This window comes from Colossoma macropomum, unplaced genomic scaffold (genome assembly GCF_904425465.1).
Source record: "Colossoma macropomum unplaced genomic scaffold, Colossoma_macropomum, whole genome shotgun sequence".
Classification (NCBI taxonomy): Eukaryota; Metazoa; Chordata; class Actinopteri; order Characiformes; family Serrasalmidae; genus Colossoma; species Colossoma macropomum.
Genome location: NW_023494784.1, coordinates 18,092,725 through 18,117,379, shown reverse-complemented (window position 1 = coordinate 18,117,379; position 24,655 = coordinate 18,092,725). Strand labels below are relative to the sequence as shown.

The window sequence follows — 24,655 nt, the reverse complement described above, 5'->3', positions numbered from 1 at the left end:
CCACAAAGCCTAACCTTTTCTTCTCTGTTGATAAAGTAATTAGGCTATTTGCGCTTGTATTAAATCACTATTGAATGATACGATGGAGATACTTAAGCTAAATAAATAGCTAAGAGTAGTCATGCTGTGCCAAAGGATGGAAAGAACTCTACTGTTGTAGTCTGATCTCTTATCATCCCTCAGAGGGAGGACGCTGAGCTAATCCCTGTGTGTGTGTGTGTGTGTATGTGTGTGTGTGTGTGTGTGTGTGTGTGCATGTGTGTGTGTTAAAGCAAGAGTAGCGGTGCAGACCTTAAGCCTGTTCAAACACTGATAACAAAAGAGCACCACGGAGGCCAAGTGGGAGGTAAATTTCACATTTTTATTACCGACTGTGTTGTTGTATTTGTACAAAGAGATCAAGTAACGCAATTACAAGACTAGAACATTGGACACTGCACGCACACACACTGTGACAGAGAAAGGGGCCTTGCAGTAGCACTGCAGCTGGAGAGACTAGTGCAAACAGGAACAGGTGTGAACTAAGATCAGGACAGAGAGTACAGGGGTTGCACTACGGTTTAGCACTAAGCATCATTACTGCACAGACACTTACGACTCACCAGGCCAAGGAGTAACATCAAGCACAATATTAGGACGTTAGGACAGCACTGACAGGGTCACTGCAGTGTTACTAAGTTCACAGTCCAACAGATTTAAAAAAAAAAAAAAAAGAAGTATTTTATGTTACTAAAGCTTCCCACAGGTAAGCTTTCTGATAGAATGTTACAGTCAACAGTCAGGCTTGGCTTACTCTCTGGTTCAAATCCATCATCTCTGGTGTGTCAGTGACTACTTTAGGTGCGGGGTACATGCCTTTGGCTCAAAATGACAGAAAAGTAAAACATCACTATCTATGGTGGATATGCTTTTTATGAGCTGTTTGACGCTTGGCATGTCACCCTATACGTGGGCTGCAGTCTTGGTTCTGAAAACCTGAAACCTGTGATCTATAAATGTGATTCACTTCCAGCAGAATGTCAAAATAAACTAATGTGGCAAGTCCACTTACAAAAGTAGCCAGAGACCGATCCAGTAGCTGTGTGCTAGACAGGACAACCACAGAGGCACTTGAGAAATGAGGAACACTACTAAATTATTAAGGCACCACAGACAACACTCACGACGTATCTTTGGAACAACAACACATTCCACATACAACTGGGCTTACACATACCGTGTGTTATTTTCTATTCTTCCTGTCTTGTCTTTTTTTTTAAGAATCTATCACATTACTTGTTTCATTTACTTACATTAAAAATCATATCTTTTGAAGCAAAAATTCTAATTCCCTTGGCTTAGTATAGCATGTTTTTTTAAATAATCAATGAGTTGAGAAAATACCTACAGTAATCTCTGATGACACTTGGATCATAATATAAACTTAACTACCTTCTGCCTTTGGCTACAACATGAAGTATTAGTTTAATCCTGTGACATCAAGGTTTCGTTTGCTATACTGTGCAAGTAAAACATCTGGAAAACAAGGACACACCGTGTCTTTGATGCAAAGCACCAAAAGCTGTTTTGGTGCTAATAGCACCCCCTTGTGGAGAATCTTCTTCCTGCTAAACATGAACAAGTGAGCAAGTTACAAGCCAAGTGCTTCGCATCTAAAACCAAGAAAAACGATACACGATGGGTTGCTGAATGGTTCTTAACGTGCATGTGCAGTTATGAGTATGAAGGGTACAAATAATCTCAAATTAAAAAAAAAACAAGACATGAAGCTAAATGATAAGACCTTACTATGAGGTGTAAATACGGATGCAGTGAGTATTTATCAACAGAAACTTCAGATGATAATTTAAGCTCTTTTTATGTTTTAAATGATAAGTGATATGACTATTCATAAATTATAACACTTAGGAACTTGACACTAACACAACTGGTTCTGGGTGATAGTAAGGAAAGAATGGTGATAGTAATGCATGTCCAAAGCCACAGAAACTCAGGATAAACAAACAAACAAAAATAAACCAAAACAAAACGTGTATGAAATATACGCTTGCTAATATTACTACAAACAAATAATAATAATATCTCATTTGAAATAAAATACATTCAAATGCTTGCTTAAGATTTCTTAAGATCAGAACACACAAGCCATAATCGTGCACAGCAGCTTCAGGACATTTCAATACTTCTGGGCTTTCTTTAGCCTTTTTCAGCCACAGGATCATCCTATGAGGGATAAATCTATCTAAATCATGGAGCAGGCCGTCTTCGGCCTTGCTGAGGTCAACCTGTCACAATGCTTGTATAACATCGCCATAGCACTGTAGGACGGAATGTAAGAGATATGAATGCATGCTGCTATCTTTACGGAAAAGGGGGAATTGTTGTGTCATGTTTCAGAGTGTAAATATATGTGCCTTTTCGTACTGTCATATATTAAATGATAAAATGTTCAGATAATGATTTATCTTTGTAGTTCATGTTCCTTAGAGCAGCACCTAAAATCAGCAGAGGTATTCCATTCGACTGGTTAATGATTCACACATGAGCTTATGTGTAGTGCCTTTTCCTATGTTTTAAAAAAGATATTGGCATCAGACAGCAATGGAATGTTGTTGGTCACTGTGACCTTGGAAAGTCTGGACAAACTACTTTTACTACGTAAATTAGGCTCTAATCATTGGCTATAGTGTGTTCTTTGAAAAGGGCAGTTCCCAATTAAAACATCAATACTTACTACTGAATCATTATTCTCAGAATTCTTCATTAAGACATGATTGAGTGATAAGAACATGATTGAGTTTAAAACCTCATCTCAAAGACTTGAGCTCATGCCCAGTCTGTACCACAACCTTGGAAAGGTGACTGATTGGAGAAAGCAGTCTTAACCAAGGCCCGTGACAATGGCTATAAAGAGGGAGGAGCTCTAGCTTCGTGGGAGGAGTCCCTTCTTATAGGCCACAACACCAACTACGGTGGCAACTGTCAGGAAAGAGGACAGGCCCATAAACTTGACGAATCCCCCGACGGATGGCAAGTTTCTTTCCCAGAAAGTGGTTACAAACGGCAAAGCGGGGACATCCTGGAAACAACATTACCTCTAATAGTTAGTACCATCACTTATTACAAAGAAAATATATAGATAAAGAAAAGCACTTCACAAAGGAAAATTCATACATATATAAGCATAGTTGTAATAGTGACAATGCAAGTAAAGTCTAAAAGAGGATGATTAATGTTTGAACATCCCAATCAAAAAAATTACATGCTTTGTGCATTTTCTGAGTGAAAATAAGTAAAGCATCCTCTACAGAGAACGTACTTAAATATGTTAAATATTCAACACAGGGAAAAAAATTAAACACAGCATAAAATGTGCCCTAATGTTTGTATGGACCACATTTTACATTTAATTTCTTCCAGTCAGCAAATAAAAAGTAATTGTCTGAATAGGACAATCAACAAACAGAGCAGGAATTCAGCCCTCCAGGACCAGAGTTCCCCACTTTTACTGTAAAGGATGAGTTAACTTCTATCCACATGGAAAATCAACTAAGCAGGGGCGCCCAAACTTTCACATGCAAATACAAAGTTCATTACGTACCATTGATTCAGGCTCTGGTTGCCAGATCTGACTTGAATGGAGTTTCCCCATTGCACATAAAATCTGAAAGAGAAGAACACAGAGATGCATGCCTCAGATACACTATATGGCCAAGCGCTTGTGGAAACCCCTCCTAACTATTGAGTTCAAGTGTTTCACCCGCGCCCACTGCTAACAGGTGTATAAAATCAGGTACATAGCCATGCAGTTTCAATGGATAAACAGTAGAATGGCAGTAGAATGGGTGGCACTATCACAGGATACCACCTTTGCTACATGTTAACTCATTAGCTCACCAATCTCTTTCCTGCTCGATCTGCCCTGGTTAACTGTAAGTGCTATTATTGTGAAATGGAAACAACAGCAACTCAGCCTCAAACTGGCAGACACTGAGCGGGACCACCAAGTGTTCAGGCGTTTAACATGCAAAATCACTTAACCTCTGTTGCATCACTTACTACGGAGCCCAAACTTTCTCTGGAAGCAACATCAGCAGATAAATGCGCAGTTTGGAATAAAACCGTATTATCTTGTATTTTTTAAATCGTTTTAAACAACCTAGAATGGCAGCAAATGCAGGAATGTACGTAAAAGTAGAATGTGAAAACAGAAATACCTTTAAAACTAACACTACCCTTAAAACTCCAGAAATAATTGTCTAAAATCAGTAGCAGACCTCATTAATGATTTGTGGCTGACTGCAACCAAACCCTTACAGCACAATTCCAAAATCTAGTGTAAAGCCTTCTCAGAAGAGTAGAGGTTGTTATTGCAGCTAAAAGGGGACAAACTCCCTATTAACACCAAAGATTTCAGAAGAAGCACTGGATAAGCAGGTGTCTACTGTCTTTTAGACATACAGTGAAGATGTACCTATACACAATATGGTAATCTCTCACCTCTCTGGTAGCTCTCTCTCCGGCCTGCACAGCTCCCTCCATGTAGCCACTCCACTCTGTGGCTGTCTCAGTGCCCGCAAAGTACAGCCTGCCCACGGGCTCCCTCAGAACTCTAGAGAGAATAAGTATAAGTTGAATTTAAATGTAAAACTCCTGACTCCATTAATGGTCACAGTAATGCACTGGTTTGGGAGGCAGATGCATATAAGTGAAGCGTTCTGCAGAAGATCTAAAACATTTTAAATAAAGTGCAGGCACGGGAGAGAAATGTCAGATAATATAATATAATAATAGTATAATATCAGTAATATGCACTCACTTGCCAAACTGTGTGAGGATGCCGGGGGGGAAGTAGACTGTGTAGCAGCCACCAGAGTACTCCTCCTCACACCAGTTCTTCTCCTCATAGTGTACAGGCTGAGGAAAATAAACTCAGTCACAGACATGGCAACACTATATTTCAGTTCTCCACTTAAAGTTAATATAAGGTAATGTTTCTGCAGGAAAATGTAGAACACAATTTAATACTACATGCACTTTGGGCACCCCTGATCAAATTACATGTTTTGTTGATTATCTCAGTAAAAATAAGTTAACACATCCTCTAATCCTCTATAGAGAACACATTTCTGCACATTTTAATGCAATTGCTGTTAATTTGCTGAATCTGCACTAAAATTTGCAGAAAGAAATGTCATATTTAAGCATGTTCTCTGTAGAGGATGTGTTAACATACTTTCACTTAGAAAGTCAACAATGTCATTTGACCAGGGTGTTTAAACTTTTGCATATAACTCGATATACAAAGAACAGAGTGCAGCACAACACATCTTGACTTCTACTAATTAATTTAAAAAATATTACAGTAAGATTAAAAATGCTTTTATATGAGCAACATATACATCTCTGCCACACAACAAAAATTTCCCAACCACTTGTGAACAATGTACCCCGAAGGCAGGAATAATCATGACAGACTGAGGGGCTGGTTGTAATGCTCACCAAAAAGTTTAGTAAAATGATGTAAACTTAGCAAAGTCAATGCAATTCTATGTCGTTTGAAACATGCAAGCTAAACCTAAATATACACAAATATGGATCAAAATAAATGTGAATAGCAAAAAGAGGCCATCAAACACTGGCAACTGTCTTTCTGACCACAAAGTGGAACAGCAAATACAAGCATGAAAAATTCAAATGTATTACGTATATTATATTATGTATATGACATAAACAGTGCAAATAAAATGTTTTAAATCTATATGTGGTGGTATAGACTGATTGTTTACTTTTGGTGACGTAGTTGTGAATTCTCTTACCTCTTCAAATAACTCAGTAACTGAAAAACACTTATGATGAAAAAGTTACTTTCATTGTACAAAAGTACCCTTCAGGGTAAATCTTGAGAAAAATCTGTCTGATGGCTATAAATGTTTGCAGACAAGGTTGCTGTAAGTAACACGAGAAAGTGAACAGAGGCATGTTTTACTTGAGCTTCTTACTTTTAGCTTGTTTACTTCCTTAAAAAAATGTGCTACATTTTCACATTTTTACATCTTTCCTATACTCTGCACTATATGCTGTACTATTGTGTACAGTATTGTATACATATTCAACTAAATTCATACTAAATGCCTTTACTGTACTATTGTGTACAGTATTGTATACATATTCAACTAAATTCATACTAAATGCCTTTACTGTGTTATATTCTTCCTATAACTTTACAAGTGGAAGAGACTTTCAAGTTTGGTCCCTACTATATATTAATATTACATATCAAAATATCACTACTGAGTGGCCTTCGCCATCAACTTTAGCAGAAAACTTTAGTATTTCCTCCACCACTGCACTCCACAATACTTTTGGCTGTGGTCAGATGGCCAGACAGCACTCTGAAGTTTAAATAACTTAATGAAGAACAGAAACTTACATGCAAAGCTTCTTCTGAGCCTAGGACACGTGCATAGATCTCACAGATCCTCTTCTTTCTATGGGAGTAAAGAAAATTCCTCTTTTCAAGCAGCATTTCCCACAGAGTCAGCTATGGCTTGTTTTGAAAAACTTTAATAAAAACACTCAGTTTCTAACAAATATTCACCTTTCCTCCTTGGTGAGTCCAGCCAGCTTCCTGCTTTTGCGTGCAAGGATGAAACTAGAAGAAAATTAAAAAAATGTGGTCAAATGCCTTGTATCCAGCTGTACAAAAGCAGGACATGTGTTTGTATTCATTTAGAGCGGATGTGCACCATCTGATCAGTGTCCATAGCTTGATTTACCCCATAATTGCAGGCACCGTGCCATCGGGCTTAGTATCATCCAGAGTCAGGCCGATAGGCGCCTCCTCCTCCTCAATCACCATGCTTCCACAGTAACCTGGAACAAAAAACAGTAGTTTTTAACACACACAGTACAAACATAAAGGCCAAATGTGCAATTTAGCCAAGTTCATTACATTGTCACCTCATAGACAGACAGAGTAAACACAAAAGGAGTAAAGTAAAAAAGCAGTAAGTAAAAGTAAACAGAAACAGTTATTAAAACTATTTCTTTTATTAAGTCTATTACCCTTCTTCCTCCAAAAGTTCTCCCTGTAGTAGACCATGCACTTAATGACTGAGCCCATGGGTACTCTGTGGATCAGTTGATTTCTTAGTGGGGGAAGTTCAGGGTTGAAGTGAATCTTCAGGTTCAGTCCTGGTGGTATGGCAACGATCACATATTTGGCCTACAGCAGAAGAGAACATCACTCATTGCATTACTAAAAACTATATATTTAAAAGACTCTTTTTAAATAATTGTTTTAGATGTTTAGGTGCTTGTGATTTTTGTGAAATGCATGAATGGACATAAGAACCAAAAAAGTAAAAAAACTGAAGCCATTGGGCCAGCATATAAAAAGTTTCTGAATTATCTTATATAAACACGATAGTAAACATCACATTCACATATTTAGCACAAAACTTAGCCATCAGGTTGATGCTAGAATTCTGACTGTACTAGCTGAAAATGCATCACTACCCTCAACATTCAAACCAGTGTGGAACATTCAGTAGTTCCAGGTGAATTATAAGACATGCATTTGGTCTCTATCAGGACTTACTACATCAAAAGCAAAACCGTTGCTGTGTATTTGAGTTTCTAAAGGCAGTTTTGTTACATGAAATAAAGGTACGTATGAACCGTATCTGCATCATTTCACATAAATAAACAAAAGGGAAAAATATGTGTTCTGAGGAACAACACTGGAATATTCCAAATAGTTTTGCCTCTTTGAGCCAAGTACAAAAATAACTCCAATGTGCCACCTACAGAAATGAACACAAAGGTAGTTTTTCTTTGCTGTTCCAGTACTGAAAACGCAACAAGTCCTTATTAGAGCCTTCTAACATTGTTACAGAGGCATGGGCTGCTGAAGCTAAAGCAGGTAAAGTGCAGTGGTGTGTATTTTGTGGGAGGAAGATGATGAGAGCGCCCCAGTGTTTGCCCTCAGCTGGGCCAACAGGGCTAATGCGCTCTGCAGCAGCGCTTAATGAGCTTTAGCAGGAGAAAGAGGATGTGGCCAGGGCAGGGAGATGAAGAACAGCTTAGTGATCACAATCCCACAAGCTTACAGGCCTATATACACACTAACACACATGCTTCAAAGAAAAGCTCTTTTTATGCCAACTAAGTCAGTGTCCTCTTAAAAATGGGGTTCTTCAAGGGTTCTTCAGTAAAGCCAGTGGTTATATATAGAAGCATGACAATTCACTGTATAGCATAATAGAAACTGTAATTATGCTATACAGTTGTCCCCACAGGGTTATAATGGTCAATCATTCTATTCTCTATTTCATCAACTACTGTTATTACTACTGTCATTATTATTACCATATTATCCCCATACTGGAGATCTGCTTGTATATAGTTCTTCAAAGAACCTTTCTAATGTGGATTCTGCTGCTGTGAAGTCACAAAACCCTTTTTTTGTAGAAGCCGTTGATAAGAGTGCAGTTTGAGAATTCTACAAAGAATTTCTAGAATATTGTTTAGTCAATCAAAATTCACTACAAGAGGCTCTACAATTAAGGATAAAATCATCTAATGAAGATACACATTTGTCACAAAGCATTATGGCCCTACTCAGTGACCAAAATAGCAGGAGTCCTTATAAGCGGGTAAGCTACACGCTTAGCTAGCAGGATTTTGTGTATAAACAAGATGTTCTTTATGACTTCTACGCATACAGAAAGTGATTTGAAGGTCATTTGATGTGCTGAAGGAACCCTTACCTTGTAGGTCTCTTCACTGACGGTTTTGACCACCACCATGTCTCCGGTCTGGTCAATGCTGCAGACAGCACTCTGCAGCTTCACTCGATCTCCCAGCTCTCTGGCCATGCACTCACTGATCTGACTGGAGCCTCCAACAAACTTGCGCTCCTGATAAAACAACATCACAATGATGACAGACAGAAGCACAAGCTATTTTGTTTCCATGTGTTGCTTGTCATAATGTTAATTTTGTCTTTATTGAAGTTGCCTTTTCTTTGGTTGGATATTTGCTTTTATGCTGATAACTGTGCTTGTTCCTGATTGATGACTACACACTAAAAGAGCCAATATCATGAAAAACTGAATTTTCCTCACTTTTTTAAATAAAAAAATTTGATGTGGTATACAAACACTGTTAAAGCTTCAAATGTAGCATACACTCCCCAGTCCATGCAGTGTATATGTAAACAAAGCTGAAAAACAGCCTGTTTAAATTTCACTTGTTTTGTAAAGTCAGAAAAACCGGTGTGTTCAAATATATATCCACCTATTCAGCCTACAGCAGTTTAGCATTGCCTGTTCACACTGGAGTTATAAGGAGTGTTTTAGCTCAGCCTGCTACTTGGATGAGGGCAGCCAATTATAACAGAGCATATTTTATCATATATCAGCCTTAAAGGCACAGTAACAAAAACAGTCTCCTTAAAAGGATAAAGAGAGGTTGGAAATTGGTCAAGCAAAAATGAATTACGTCTGCTTTTGGTAAACAAAACCACAAACAAACGTAATAAGTGGGCCTCAGGGGGAAAGACACAAGAAAAATGTAGGATAGGGTTAGTGAACGTTTCTTAGCTTAGACATGAAAAAACATATTTCATCTACAAAAACATCTCTTTAAAAAACTATCCACTGAAAGATTCTTCCATGGCATTTCTACAAAAAAGCCTTTTTTGGCACCTTTATTTTTAAGAGTAGGTAGCAAGCTAGGTAGATAGATCAATATATAGATCAATAGATCAGTAGACTAAGGGCTTTGGCAAGCTCCTGTATCAGTCAGGAAGTCAGCCTTACAGCCACTGTGTGAAGTAAATTCTATAATTTCAGGTCTGTTTTCTTTCCTTCCCTCGATATGCCTCTGGCACTCATTTTCCTTTCTGGAGCTGATACTGAAACACAAGATAAGGGCAAGTAATTTCTCATTTCCATTAGTTATACAGTTCTTTTATTCACCAACAGGTGGCTCCATATGTCAAAGACATGAGCGTGACCAGGCTCATTCTGCTCTCTGAACTACAGACACAACCTTCCTCTGGATGACTCTAAGCTTAAAAGGCCCAAATCCTACATTTTTTTGCATTTTAATTTTCCCCCTAAGGTCCACTTATAAAGTTGTGTGGTTTTATGTACCAAAACCAGTCAAAACTGAATTTTATATGACCATATGTATTTAACATTATATGTTTAAGTGACCTCCGAATTAATTATACTGCTCTGAATTAAGGCTCATTTAAAAAGTTCAGGCTTCTCACAATCCTTATCAAGTCAGCATGAACGGGCATGGCTAAACTGCTGCAGGCTGAACAGGTGCATATATGAAAATGCATTGTTTTCGTGACATCACAAAAACAAGGAAATTAAAGTGAGTTGTTTTTACAGCTTTGTTTCCATATATGGATGGTGTGGGAGTGAAATTTACTTTTTAGAATTTTGACAATAAAATTTTTGAAATTTATTTTTCCCCCGTGGTCCACTTATGACATTTGTGTGAATTTACGCAGCAAAAACAATTAATTGACAATAGTCTGCTTCTGTAGCTTAATTTCCATTGAAGGCCTCTGAAACTGGGACACGATGGATATATATATATATATATACATATATATATATATATATATATATATATATATATATATGTATATATATATGTGGAGTGAACGGTACTTTTTACAAATTTAAACAGCATTTACACAGTACATCAAAGCAATCATGGAAGATTTGCTTTTCTATTATATGGGCCCTTTAATCTGGGTCAATTATACTGAATTATCTTCTAAATGGTTGTAAATGCTCTGCTAATAATTCTATTACAACAGATCCTCATTATGTTGAGAACCAAAGCTTCTTTTCTGATGAAAAAACAGCTGTTCTTGCTAATTCTGTGTTGATATCACTTTCACCTGCCAGCATGACTCTTTTAGTGTGTACGCTACAAAACAATGGCCTTTCCTGCTATCGCACACACTAACCACTGACAAAGCAAACACACATGTGACCTATCACACAGATCAAATCACTTCCATCTTCAACACAAACCCAGCTCATCTCCTTCAGGGGGCCAGGCAGCAGGAAATCACTCTGAACCTCATAATAAAGTTCTCTAATTACCCCAGTGCATCCTCGTCCTCTGTATCCATGGCAGCCAAGCATTCATCGTTTCACCAAAGCTCCTCTCCACCTCCCAAAATCACCCACTGTGAGTGCTATGATTAACTAAATTAGGGGTAAGAATGGAGAGTGGCACTGATTACAGGACTTTGGGACATGAAAGCTGGGATGGGGTGGCCCTAGCTCAGTTCCCATCACTGCAGCGCACACCTGCCTTTTCCTTTCCAACAATACCTACCCTACCTGATTGGACCTCCCTCTCTCTGTCTCTCTCTCTCTCTCTCTTTCTCTCTCTCGGTCTCTCTCTCTCGCTCGCTCTCTCTCTCATGATTACACTGTAAACACACAGATGCAGACACAGTAGAAAGGTCACACACATCGCTGTGCAAACGTGAGCGTCGACATGCTGGGAGTCATTCAGCTGTCAGCATGCTGCTTTTGGACTGAGCTCACTAATTCAGCTTGCCTTCAAAAAACAAATGATTCAAAGGCTCAGAAAAGTCCTGTGGAGCTAGGGCTTAACATCACTCAAAAATTTAACATTAAACAACTCTACATAAACCACGATCCAATAATCTTCTGCTCCTATCTGCTGAAATGGTTCCACTGACTCTCATAAATTGTGTCAGTGAGTTAAAGGAATGGCTTGGCGAAAAATCAAATGTACACAATTTTCTATCTACCCCAGATGTAGTTCATCAGCCAAGACCACATTTAGTTCTTTAGTTCACTGTTGGAGCTGCTGTGTACAGTTACTGTGAGCTATAGAAATGAACAAAACTTTACCGTGTACACTCTTAAAAATTCTTCAGGGGTTCTTTAGTAAAGACAATGGTTCTGCATAGAACCATGAACACTTAAAAAAGCATTTGTATGCTTAAAGGGTTCTTTGCATGGTGAAAAGGTTCTTTAGATTGATGGAGAATGTGTTGTATATGGTTCTATATAGCACCAAAAAGTGTTCTTCTATTGTTACAAGACTGACACTGTAACAACAGTGGAACTCTCTTTGGTGCTATATAGGAACCTTTTCGAAAAGGTTCTATATAGAAACACACACAACATATTCTCCATCACTCTGAAGAACGTTTTCACCATGCAAAGACCCTGTTAGGCATAAAAATGAATATTTGATCTTTTTTAAATGTAACTGAACACTGCAGTTTATCAATTTTAGACAACAAGTCTTGTGCTGAACATAGACAACACCCCACCCCGTTTAGTGTGCACCCACTTGTTTGCTATTTCTTTGTGTTTGCAATGTCTGTTGTTTCTATTTTTTAAATAAATGTTAATCTTGAATTAAATATGTGTATGTAATTAAAAAATAAAAATCCTGAAAGTTATCTGGAATTTATAAGCCTGCGTGACGTGCATGTACATAAAAGGAAGGCAGATTTTGTGGAGTATTCGAAATTTGACAAAACACTGTTGCCTAAAGTTGCTGCCTGGGGATGTTTTTACAGAAGAGATTTGGGTGACTATTGATTCCTAGCGGTCATTAACCATTAACATTGTAGTTTCAGCACAAAACAAAAAGAGCAAAATATTTACACTAAACATGTCTTAGTTGATTGACTACATCTGGCATAAATTGTTCTTTTGCCAAAACACTCCTTCAAAGAGATTTTATCATGTTAACTGGCCCTCTGGTCTTAGAAGGTTAAATTTAACAGGGTGGCTCATCTTCTCTGAGACGGCCTGGTGTACCTGGCCTCCGTTGGTGGTGGAGAAGATCCTCATGGTGCCTCCACACTGCTTGACGTACCAGAGGAACCACAGTGCAGACACCTCATGAGGTTCTGAGGTCACGTTGACGTTGACAAACAGTGTGGCAAAGCGACGAGCAGCACTGTAAAGAAAAGATGCCGTGTTTGCAGCTGTATTAACAATCTTTTATTCACAAAAACAAACTATCTGAACACAATGTTGGTGCTCTGGGTAGTTTTGTTCATGTACCTGGTCCAGCAAACCTTGTCAAAGAACTCCTGCATGGTCATCTTATCCCACTCTTCAGCATGTGGGGCCCTCCACGGAGCTTCATTCGGGATCTGCGGCACACAACCACAATGAGATAATGAGACAATCAATAAAAGTCAGTGCTATTTGTGCCAAAGAGCTAAAATGTCTCAATTAATTATAGTACTGCACAAAGGTCAGAGCTCACCCTTCATTTATTTAAATACATATTACACATACATACATACATACATACATACATACGCACACTGTTGCTTTCAGTTTTCCAGAATCTTTCAAACCTTAAAGGTTCTGTCTTAGCAGTCGGATGCATTTTGCACCACTCATGATCCACGTAATCCCAAGCACTTTCAATGATGTTGAGATCTGGGCTCTGGGTAGCCAGTCCATGGTTCTGACAACACCAACAGCTTCTTTGTTTCATTTTCTTTACTCAGTTTTGCTAGAACGATGGACTTGTAACCTGTGGATTTTTTCAGATCTGAGATCAAGAGATCTTATATCTCTCAAAGATATAAAAGCCTATCCTTCTATCTCTTAAAGATAAAAACTCAATAAAAGTAACGATGACAGTTTTGGTGGCCTACCATGTCTTGCACAATTATTAGCAGTCCCATTTTCTTTACATTTTTTGAGAATTTTTGAAAGTTTTGGAAACTTCTTTGACTTTCAGCTTCTTTATGCAAGCGGATTACATCACATCTATAGGGTTCGCCTTTAGCAGCTGTAGGCAGTCAGCAGCCTGTCCATGTTGTCCACCCTCACACACACACGCACACACACACATACATACAAACTCATACACATACAGACACACATACTAACAGCAGGCCATCTATGAGGAGAACAGAGTGAAGGGACACTGCACCTCCACACTTTTATTCCCTGCGGGTTCACCCCAACACCACATGTGTAATGTAACAGTGTGAAGCCACTGAAAATGTGTTATTTTATATGTTCTTCACAGAAAATGAGCAAAAGCCAAGGAATCTGAGGTTGAAGTAATAATAAGTTGCATCATTTTTTCTTTTGGTAAACACTGAAAATGGGTCCCACGGTCCCCAACACCACACAATCGTTAATTGGTGTTTTGACTAGAAATGAAATAAATGAAGGGTGGTCTCTGACTTCTGCACAGTACTGTATGTCACTGTCAGATCAGGTGAACTATTACAAAAACTTGTTATGTTGTTCAGGCCTACCAGGGTATTGCTAGTTATTTTACTAGATAATTTTTATAGTTATCTTACCTCCCTGCCCATCTTGTCCATAGTCCTCCAGAGGTTGTTGTAGTCCATCAGTGCCAGAGGGTTCCACACTGGGGGGAAAGACCCCTTGAATGGATAAGATTTCCCCTGGAAACCATAAAAACAGCCATCATGAGAAAGGTTCTCATACATCAGCATACTGCCATAAAACCAAAATGACTGTAATAATAATTGTCATTGACGTAACGTCTTTATAATTACCATCATATCATCAGAATTGGAATTTCAATTACACTTTGGAGTGGAAACCTTTTCTGTCTGCCTAAAATATACGTCACTGCATTTTACATGGCTTGCTTTCAAATGAGCAAAGAACGAAGCAGCGCTTCTTTTTTCTGCCCATACTGCATTTCACGATTTGAGATCAGACATAATTAAATCCTAGGGTTTTAAAGACGACACAAGATGCCATGTAATCTTGGCACATAATTTGCAAATTATTTTGACACTTTAAGGGGTCTCAGAATAATTATAGGCCCTTGTGTGCAAGAACAATAAAATAAATACTATAATCACAGTTAAATGAATGCTAAAATAATCACTATTTCTCTTTGGCACTCAGCTGCAATATGACACAGTCCGTCTGTTCACACACAGCATTTCATTCTCACAGTAGTGGAAACGCTTAGTCAGGATGATAACACACTCCATAGCTGGCCGATGGGGTAACAGTAAGCAGACATTACTTCATACCTGAATTGCTCTGTTGCTGAGGGGCTCTTAAATGAATGCAGTTATGGCTGATTGATTAATATTTGACTAAAGATTAAAGATATAACATACACGTACACCAGAGGAGATAAGTTTCACCTAATCTACGTTCCTCTCTAATTTGCCTCTAATAATCAGCGCTGCCTCATAATGGGGTCGTTGATAAAGGGGCTACTATGATCATCTGGACCCTAATCAAGGTTGCACACACACACTAAGTAAACCGACCCCATCGTGTCTGCAGTGACTGTCCAAATTACACCACCAACTAGGATTTCAACACTGTCCTGGCTTTGACATCCAGCATTTTATCTAGGTCATTTCCAAAGACTTTCTACATGCAGGTTCAGCACTCTGCTTTGGTGAGAGGCACTCCTGCTGGACTGGAAAACAAACACTTTGACAGATAAATGGTTCTGCAACCATCAGAACAGTGAACTGCAGCAAAATGCTCAGGGGAGCCATCAAAGGCAGACATCACCAAGCTGACAAGTATTTGCAGAGGTTTCAGTGTGAAGCGCACAGATACAACGAGCTCACAGGTGTCAATACATCTATATATCAATACTGAAGTTATAGTATGTATTGGTGTATCAGATAACATGGCAGCATTCTATTCCATAAAATAGCAGTGGTGCTCCTGGGGCCAAGTAGTTTGGTTATAGATTTTTAAATTCTATTTTGTGCACTTTTGTTCTCGTGCCCAGTACATGACAGTTAACCGCAATGGAAATCATTTGTTGGGTGCTTATATTGGAAGAACGGTTCAAAATAGATAAAAACTGAATAAACACTAAGTTTCCTTTCTGCAAATCTGCTTTCTATCTGGTTAACATGTACAATACTGTAAAAGGTTCCCTTCGATGTCATTTTAAGACAAGAAAATGGAATAAAATATTCTCATAACAGATTTGTACAACATTCTTTCAGCACAGAGTAACAGTACTCAGGAAGCATGGATTATTGGATTTTAAATAGGGCTGTCAAACGATTCAAATTAATCACATTATCTTGAGCAGTGAAGTGTGATTAATCACATTGCTCTTATTTGCTTCAAAGCAATACTGTTAAATTTATATGAGTGGACAAAATAAGCTTCATCAGAATGTATTTATTACTTCCAGTAATTCTATAGCATTTTCATTATTTCATTATGACATTATTTGTCAATATAATATAATTTTTATTGTGTTCCTTACTTTATTACTATTGCAGGATATGCACGATATGGTGAACGTGATTTTAGTTTACATTACCAAGAAGCTCACTTCTAATGATTGCTCAAGTTTATGTACAAACCCTTTTCCAAAAAAGTTAGGATATTGTGCGAAATATAAATAAAAATAGAATGCAGTGACGTGCAAATCATGTACACATCATGAGGAATTTTACTGTTTTTTGAAAAATATATGCCCATTTTGAATTTGTTGCCAGCAACACAATCCAAGAAAGTTGGGACAGGGGCGTGTTCACCACTTTGTTTCATCACCTCTTCTTTTAACAACATTCTGTACACTGCTGTAGTTTTGAAAGTGAAATGTTTGAAATATAGTGAAATATCGGATTTTAGGTGCTCAACGATTCTAGGTCTCCTTTGTCGTAATTTTCGTGCCATACTGCACCAATTTTTTTCAGTGGGTAACAGGACTGGACTGGTGGCAGGACAGTTAAGCACACAGACTCTTTTACTACGGCGCCATGCTGTTGTAACGCACAACATGTGATTTGGCGTTGTCTTGCTGAAATAAAAAAGGCATCCCTGAAAAAGACGTTGTCTAAATGGCAGCATATGTTGCTCGAAAATCTGCATATATCGTTCCAAATTAATGGTGCCTTCACAGATGTGCAAGTCACCCATGCCACATGCACTAATATACCACCACGGATGCTGGCTTTTGAACTGCGCTGATAACAAGCCAGATGGTCCTTCACCTCTTCAGAACGTAGGTCACGGAGACCATGATTTCTAAAAAGAATTTCAAATTTTGATTCATCAGACCACAGAGCTCATGCGCACAGAAGGTGGCGGCATTTGTGGATCCTGTTTCTGCATGGTTTCTTCTTTGCATGGTAGAGTTCTTGCATTTGCATTTGCGGATACAGTGACAAACTGTGTTGACAGAAAGTGGTTTTCAGAAGTGTTCCTGAGCTCATGCAGTGACTTTCACTACAGAATCATGTCTGTTTTTAATGCAGTGCTGCCTGAGGGCCTGAAGATCATGGTCAGCCAATAGTGGTTTCCGGCCCAACGCCTTGCATACAGAGACTTCTCCAGATTCTCTGAATCTTTTATTGATGTTATGTCCCGTACATTATGAAATTCCCATGTTCTTTGCTATTTTACGTTGAGAACGGTTGATGTTTTAAGAAGCCTAATTCATTCTGTCTGCAAGCACTGTGACACTAGTTTAGTTCAGCTTGAGTGCATGTAACCTAAAATAAATGCAGATGTGCTTTAGAATTTCAACTTGCTTCACCGTGAAGTTAGTGTGTGCCAAAACATTGCACAATATAATGGAGCAAGGCTGTGGTAAAGTCCCCACTATCTCTGCTGTGTGTGATCTACTGAGCAAAGCAGTATTTTCTGTACAGCGTACGTGTCCCGGTGGTTAGCTGAATTATGAAAACTCTGCTATAATGACAGAAAACGTACAGCGCGTTGAAATCGCTTGCAATCTGAAGTTTCTTGAGCAGAGAGAGCAAGTCACCATAAACCTGCACCAAAAGAAGCTCATAAATGCATGTGTTTGCAGTAACATCTATTATAAAGACAGGAAGTAGTTTTCAAAAGACACTGGATTACTCACTACTATATTATTTAATCTATGATTTTATTAAAGATTTTCATTAAATCAGTTAATGTTCAAAAAAAGCATACACAAAAAAACAGAACAAAAGGGAGGTCAAAGCTGCAGCGCATGTATTTCTTCAGGAGGAAGGGGATGTAATCTATAATCACAATTTTTAACTAGAAAATGTTGTGCCAATCATTGTTAGATACCACCCAGGCCCAGACAACAGTTTATTTAGCTGCGTAAGGGGAAGGATGGGTGTGTATTCTGCATGTGCGTGCATGAGAGACGAGGCATTGCATTAGAGGACGGTGCATTGCTCGCCATCCAGCAACAGGTCTGTTCCCATGGTGACGGAAGTGAGGTGAATGCACAGACAGATGAGAGATGCAGCGCGTGTCTTCTCTCCTCTTATCCACAGCAGAAGCCTAGCCTCTGTGCTTCCTGTAACAAATGCGGTCCACACCCACTCAGAAACACATGTCTCCCCGAGCTTAACATGCTCAGATCGAATGAGCTTTCACCACCTTTAATCTTCATCTACATTAATCACTGATGTGCTGAAGTTGCTTGACTGGGCAGTTCTGGCAGGAGGCTGACAGGAGAAACTGGGTCTGGCCTTTAGGATTAGAGATATAAGAAAGCTGATTAGCTCTGGCCGTTTGCTCGGATGCTCACCCTGATTACAAAACGCTCTGCTCATTGTGAGGTCTTTTACAGGCTAATGGTGGCTCCCCGCCAACACATGATTGCTGAGTAACCGCAACACTACAGTCATAAAACTTTCAACATCCTACAATTTTATTACACTGGTCAGAGCGATGCGCCGAAAGTCACATTTCAGTTAACCACACCACAAGCAACGCTTTTGAAAAGATAGCTAACAACTATGATCAGCTCAAATGTCACCTTGAGTAAGTGTAACGATTTACTGGCCTAATTCATTTCTCATCTGGACAGGGGTCTCACATTAGGGCTCGGTCAATATATCACCTGGCTAAAAACATTGGTTTATAGACCTTTCACCATCATAAAATTTTATCTGACAATTAATTGCCATCTACATAATCATAAAAAAATATTGTTTTCTTTCTTTTTGTTCAATTTGTTCAATATATGCAACTTTTAAAGTACAAGCCTAAAGTGGCCTAATTGTCCAATTAGCAATGTTGTTTCCTATCTGTTGATACTTAATAGCTTCCAGAAACAGCTCAAGCTCAAATAAACATTACTTACAACTCTCTAAAGGTGTTTCATGTTTTAGCATCAATCAGAAGTAGGAAATGTTGTTGTTTTTGAAAGACCTCTGACATGAATGCATTTTCTAGTTTTAAAATATTTGTGATCAGCTCAAATAATTGCAATCAGGTGATTATACAATAATTATGACAGTCAAATATCGTAATTGGTCACAAAATATTTGTCTCGGTAGGGCACTTCTATGTAACAAACTTGAAGGGTTTAATAATTAGCTGATGATTTTAATTCACTGTTTCAGAACAAGGATATCATGTGCTTTGGAGTATACAACATAAACCATAACCTATAATTTGCAGCAGCGCTATTCAGTCCCCAGCTTGAATTCCTCGCTTGTTTGTTAGCTTAGGAGCCATGTCTAGTTAGGCATGTCTCTGTTGTGTGTCTTATGAGGACAGCATGGTTTCCTTCGTCCATCTAGTTTGCTTTTAGGATGCTACTGGCAGCTGAAACGCCCTCCAACATACATCCTGGAGCTTCATTCCCTTCATTACACCTTCATCAAGTGCTTTTCTATAAATAGTCCTGGCAACCCTCCACAATTAGCTGGACTTTACACAAAAGAGGCTTCATTGGTAGAATATCTTATGAAGTGTACACATTTAGCCTTATGGTGGTAATTTCTCTTTGGCTTTTGTAATGGGTGAATCCTGTCTGATTCCTGAATGTGGTTATGAAATTGGAAGGGGAAACACCCCTGTTAGCAAACACAGGGCCTGAGAGAGCTCAAGAGCAAGAGAGACAGAGAGAGAGAGAGAGTGGAGGGGTGGGGAGAGGGAGACGGTCCTTTCAGGACTGATAGTGATTGTCTTTTGATGGGGAGTGTTGCCATGGTAACCTACAGGGAAGCTTTGGCCAACAGAGGAGGGGACGAGAAAAGAGAGCTGCCTCAGAGCAGTATAAACAACACAGAATCACAGAAACACACAAAACAAAAGCATACATGGTCGTCTGCAAGGAATCAAGGGTCAAAAGCAGGCCAGAGATTGCCAGTCGAAAGGCAACAAACATGTAGATGTTTGATTTCTTTCAGTCACAAAGAAACTTAATTGTCTGCATGCGCTAGTGTGCTCGGCTGCACGGCCTGCAATGCTGGTCCTCCAAAATAGGTCATGTCAATATAACACTACTCTGTGAGCTCTGCTAGAAAAGAAACCAGGCCAACAAAGTTTTTTTTTTTTTGTAGTGTGGGGAATAATGCACGTCTTTGTGTCCTAGAAAACGTAGCTAAACCTCTGTTTCCAAACTGTTTTTTGATGGCAGCGCTTCTGAAACAGTCACATCAAATACATATCTTGTCTACATGTCTCCAGTTACAATTTCTGTAACCTTTCGCTGTCTCTGTGTTGTGTAGTTTTTTTTTTACTATTATTGCTGTAATTCTGCCTCTGGGAGTCTACTGACAAAACACATGAGAGAGCAGCTGACGTGACATCTAGCAACATCTCTGTCAGACTGCATAAAGCAGCAATACATAAAACCACCAGAGTGCCCTGCAACGCTTAGAGGAGGCCAATGTAATATTCTACCACTCTGCTCCACAGAGAGCTGGAAATCTGCACTGTATCTGTGACTCAAATGTTTGTGGAACTTCCTGAGCATGAATAATGCATCAAGACAGTTAGACTAACGCTATACAAAGCACACTCTGCATCTCTCCTGCTGATAGGACTCACGGTGAACTTCAAAAAGTTTGCCTCTAAAGGTATACAAAATACATAACTCTCACACTGAGTTAACCCACTAGATTCCTGTCACAATTATTATGTAACTGCCTGACTGCAATTCTTTGAGCTGATTGCTATCATTTAAGCTGACCCCAATTATTATCCACAGCTGTTAGCTTTCACAATCATATGTTTACACTGTGACAAACAGAATGTGAAATACATCAGTTGAATTGAGCTGAATATATGTAAATACAAGAAAGCAGAAAAAAGTATTTTATGAGACACGCTGACATGCTCAGAGGGAAAGAATGGTCTCTGTAGCTGCCTGTAGATTCTGTAAACAGGAGGAAAGAAAGCTAAGAAATAAAGTGGACCATCCAATATTCAACCAATCACGACAAGGAGGCATATCAAGTTGCATGTCAATCATTTTACACCATCCAAGCCAGCAAGCTACAAATTTGAGTTCTGACAAGTCCAACTGCAATAATTGGTTACTTCTTCTGAGAAATAATTGCAAAGAATGTCACACCAAAAATGCTAATTCCACCTTTATGAAGGCTTTTAGTGCCAAACAAAACACTGGTGAAACAGAGTGAACACTGGTGTGGTGTAACACTGAACAGAGCTAACGGAGTTTAAAGATTATGAAGAGTAATTCAGACCTTGCTCAATATCTGCTAAACAAATAATTATTTTGCATAGCTGAAGCTGACAGAAAAGTGTAAAAACAACTATTTTAGCTTTCAGGCACTCTAGCCAAGGCAGTGTGGAGTGAGGTTTTAGAGGAAACTCTGAAGAGACTGTATTTGTTTGGCTTGTAAATACTTTCTTCAGCCCCCTAGTGGTCATTCCACTGGCAACATGGAAATTAAATCTGTCATTTTTCATTAATATAAGGATATATAATATAATAAAAGTTTCATATTAACTAGGCCACTATTGGCTCTCACTGTATGAAATGTTGTGACTCTGTGTTGAGCTGCTAGTGAGCAATGGGGGGATGAAAAGGGAGGAGTGAGACCCCCCTGCTGAGAAAACAATTCATACTATAAAATGTGTATAACTGCCACAATCAAAAATCACATTTAAACACAATAAAAACGCTTTTATATATGCTGACTTGCTTGCTCACCTACAAAGATGGTTTTCTAAATTGTACACATTTCCATCAAAATATATTTCAGTGTTACTGAAGAAAAAAACATTGTTTAACTGCGGAATTTCCGGAACAGGGGGATATTGCATTTTATGGCTTCTGTGAAAGGAGACAAGCAAGCTTCACCTTCATCTACTCTTCTCCTTTTAATAACAATGTATTGAAGCAATTTCTCAAAGCTTTCATTGAATTCATTTTGATATGTATAAAACAGAGCTGAAAATTTGAAGAATTTACTTTTTGTGTTATAAACCACCATTATGAGCAAGCAACAATATGTATAGGAATATAGTTCACATTAAGGTCACCTTTTACTGCTACTGTGATGAAACAAATCAGTAATAATCTTTTAGCAATCTAAATTCTGTTCTGAATTTGCTCAGAAACTATCACAGTGCATCCAATGATAAAGGCAGCACAATGCTTCTTTTATACAGTGATACAAGACACAGTAACACAAAGCTCCAATTGCACATGCTGACACATTTTTACTATGCCAAACACTGACAAGCACATGTCCCAACAATTCTTGGGGCGGATTTTAATGAGTTAAAGGGCACAAAGCCAAATGTCTCTGAATGTATCACCAACAACAAATTAGGTAAGAGAGGCAAGAGGGTTCAAGGTGCACGCTATACAGTAAGCATGCTGTATCAGTGAACTGTGTGAAGGAGTAACTCGTAACCTTGCTTTACTGTACGTGAAGCACGCATGTAGCTTTGTCCACGTGTGCAGCAAGGGATGTGTGCCAAAAGGGCTTTTCCACCAGGGTCCCCTGACATCCTGCACCCTGAACACTCCATTGCATTCTCACTATGACCTTTTGCTCTGAGCGCGTGCATGTCTGCATGGTTGGGTGTGTACTTGTCTGCTTTTCGGCGCACCTGAGTAGTTCAAAGCCTCCCAAAGAGTTTGTGTCATATGTGCATATGTAACGCTAACATGATAAATGGGTGAGGGCACTACTACACTAAGCATTTCTAAGAAGAAGTCTGTGATTTACAGCTCCATAAGCTGACCAGAGCCATGGAGAAGCTGAATCTACAGGGAAATCTAATAAGGGCATGCAGAATGTGCGTGCTAAGGGCAGTGATGCGTCTGCTCAAATCGGATATAGGAGGGGTGGGGGGTTGGCTGCTGTCTTGACTACCTCTCTCCTTCTTTACTCAGAACAGAAGAAACCATATTACTAGAATAAAACCTTTTCCTTCAGGCACCGATTAGCATCTCCAGGCTCTAGTACACCATAATGCTGAACAAGAGGGCTCAGTATATGACAAGGCTCCAGCCCTGCTGTGACTTCCTGTGCATTAAGATATAAGCCCAGTGGAAGAAGGGGATCTGTTATCTGCAGAAAACAGTAAATGCTCCAAAGCCCTGATCCTCGGCAGCTGATTGTAGAAGGTTTCGAGGGGCTCTCTTGGGAAAATTCTCTAAACAACGTTTGCTTTGCATGTTTACGCTGCTAAGCTAGTGTCTGGTATCCAGCTTACCTTCACATAGTGAACCAGGGACTCCTCTTCATTCACCTTGTAGGTCTTGACCCCGTATTGCTTGGCCAACCGCAGGATTCGGTTTTGAGTGGGTCCAATATAAGCACCACCCAGGTCCACCCATTTGGTCTGTTTATTCTGAAGGGGAATAGAACGTATGTCAAATTATGCCTCATATTAGCCTTGTTGTTGATGCAGCATTGCACATGCTTGCCATTTTCAGAAGCAGCTTTATAAGTAGCCGCCTGGAATTGCTTTTCCCAATTGGCTTGAGTAAGTGACACAAAAATATAGTTTGCAATTACTTTTTGTTTGTTTTGGAAATAAAATAATACATAAGTACCAGTGTTACTAAATATACATACGTTAGAAACAAGGTTCAAGCATTTAAGCATAAACGTCTAGATCAAACTGTTGTTAAGATTATAAAACAAACATTTAACTAACATTCAATCACATGCGTCCAATTTTTAGTTTGGTGTATAGAGTATTTTTTGCAATGAACATCATGTAAGTCTATCTCATTGGGTCAATAACACCGTCCAAAACCGCAGTTTATAATACTGATCACAATACACAGATAATTAGCCCTACAGTCCATTTTCCAAAACCAGATTGTCTAAGGCTAAAGCAGTCTGATTTAGATGGGCAATATGAATATAAAGCAACAAATGTGCTTTTGTTTGTGCAAAAAAGGGTAGTTTAGGAAATAAAGGTTAAGGTTTGGGTTTTTGTGTATCAAATGTTGATAGAAACCATGATAGTGGCTCGTATAATGGTGAACACCTTACCTGAACTGTGAAGGTTCTTCCACCAACCCGGTCTCTGGCTTCCAGCACCACAGGGTTTAAGCCACTCTCCACCAACAGCTTGGCTGCACTCAGTCCTGCAGAGAAAGAAGAGACAGAAGTACAGTAGTAAGAGTCAGGTTTACTCTGTAATCTGCCCATGATTAATGTACAGTGTGTTCTATCAAGTGCAAAAAAACATAATATTAGCACAATTCAGTAAAAGTTGTGACACCTCAAATCTCAATTCCTAAAACATTGGAACAGTATGTGAAATTTTTGCATCCGCGAATAACACAATAGTTATGTTATTCAGCGAGTAATAGCAAGGATGTGAAACACCATTTGACGCTGCATTCACAAATGCAAGTTTGCAAGCCTGTTCTATGCATAGCA

At 38.9% G+C, this 24,655-nt stretch overlaps 1 protein-coding gene across 1 annotated transcript in view; it reads right to left on the bottom strand.

The window, feature by feature from the left end:
• Positions 1-340: 340 nt before the first annotated feature.
• Positions 341-24,655, bottom strand: part of mao (monoamine oxidase) — a 52,153-nt gene continuing 27,838 nt past the window's right edge. The window contains exons 2-15 of the mRNA XM_036584078.1: positions 24,263-24,357; positions 23,472-23,609; positions 14,372-14,476; positions 13,101-13,192; positions 12,852-12,993; positions 8,775-8,924; positions 7,069-7,228; positions 6,780-6,876; positions 6,602-6,655; positions 6,434-6,491; positions 4,820-4,917; positions 4,501-4,612; positions 3,602-3,664; positions 341-3,079 (exon numbers count right to left, since the gene is read on the bottom strand). Of these exons, the coding sequence (XP_036439971.1) occupies positions 2,924-3,079; positions 3,602-3,664; positions 4,501-4,612; positions 4,820-4,917; positions 6,434-6,491; positions 6,602-6,655; positions 6,780-6,876; positions 7,069-7,228; positions 8,775-8,924; positions 12,852-12,993; positions 13,101-13,192; positions 14,372-14,476; positions 23,472-23,609; positions 24,263-24,357 (1,520 nt within the window). The 3' untranslated portion in view covers positions 341-2,923. The remainder of the gene's footprint in view (positions 3,080-3,601; positions 3,665-4,500; positions 4,613-4,819; positions 4,918-6,433; positions 6,492-6,601; positions 6,656-6,779; positions 6,877-7,068; positions 7,229-8,774; positions 8,925-12,851; positions 12,994-13,100; positions 13,193-14,371; positions 14,477-23,471; positions 23,610-24,262; positions 24,358-24,655) is intronic.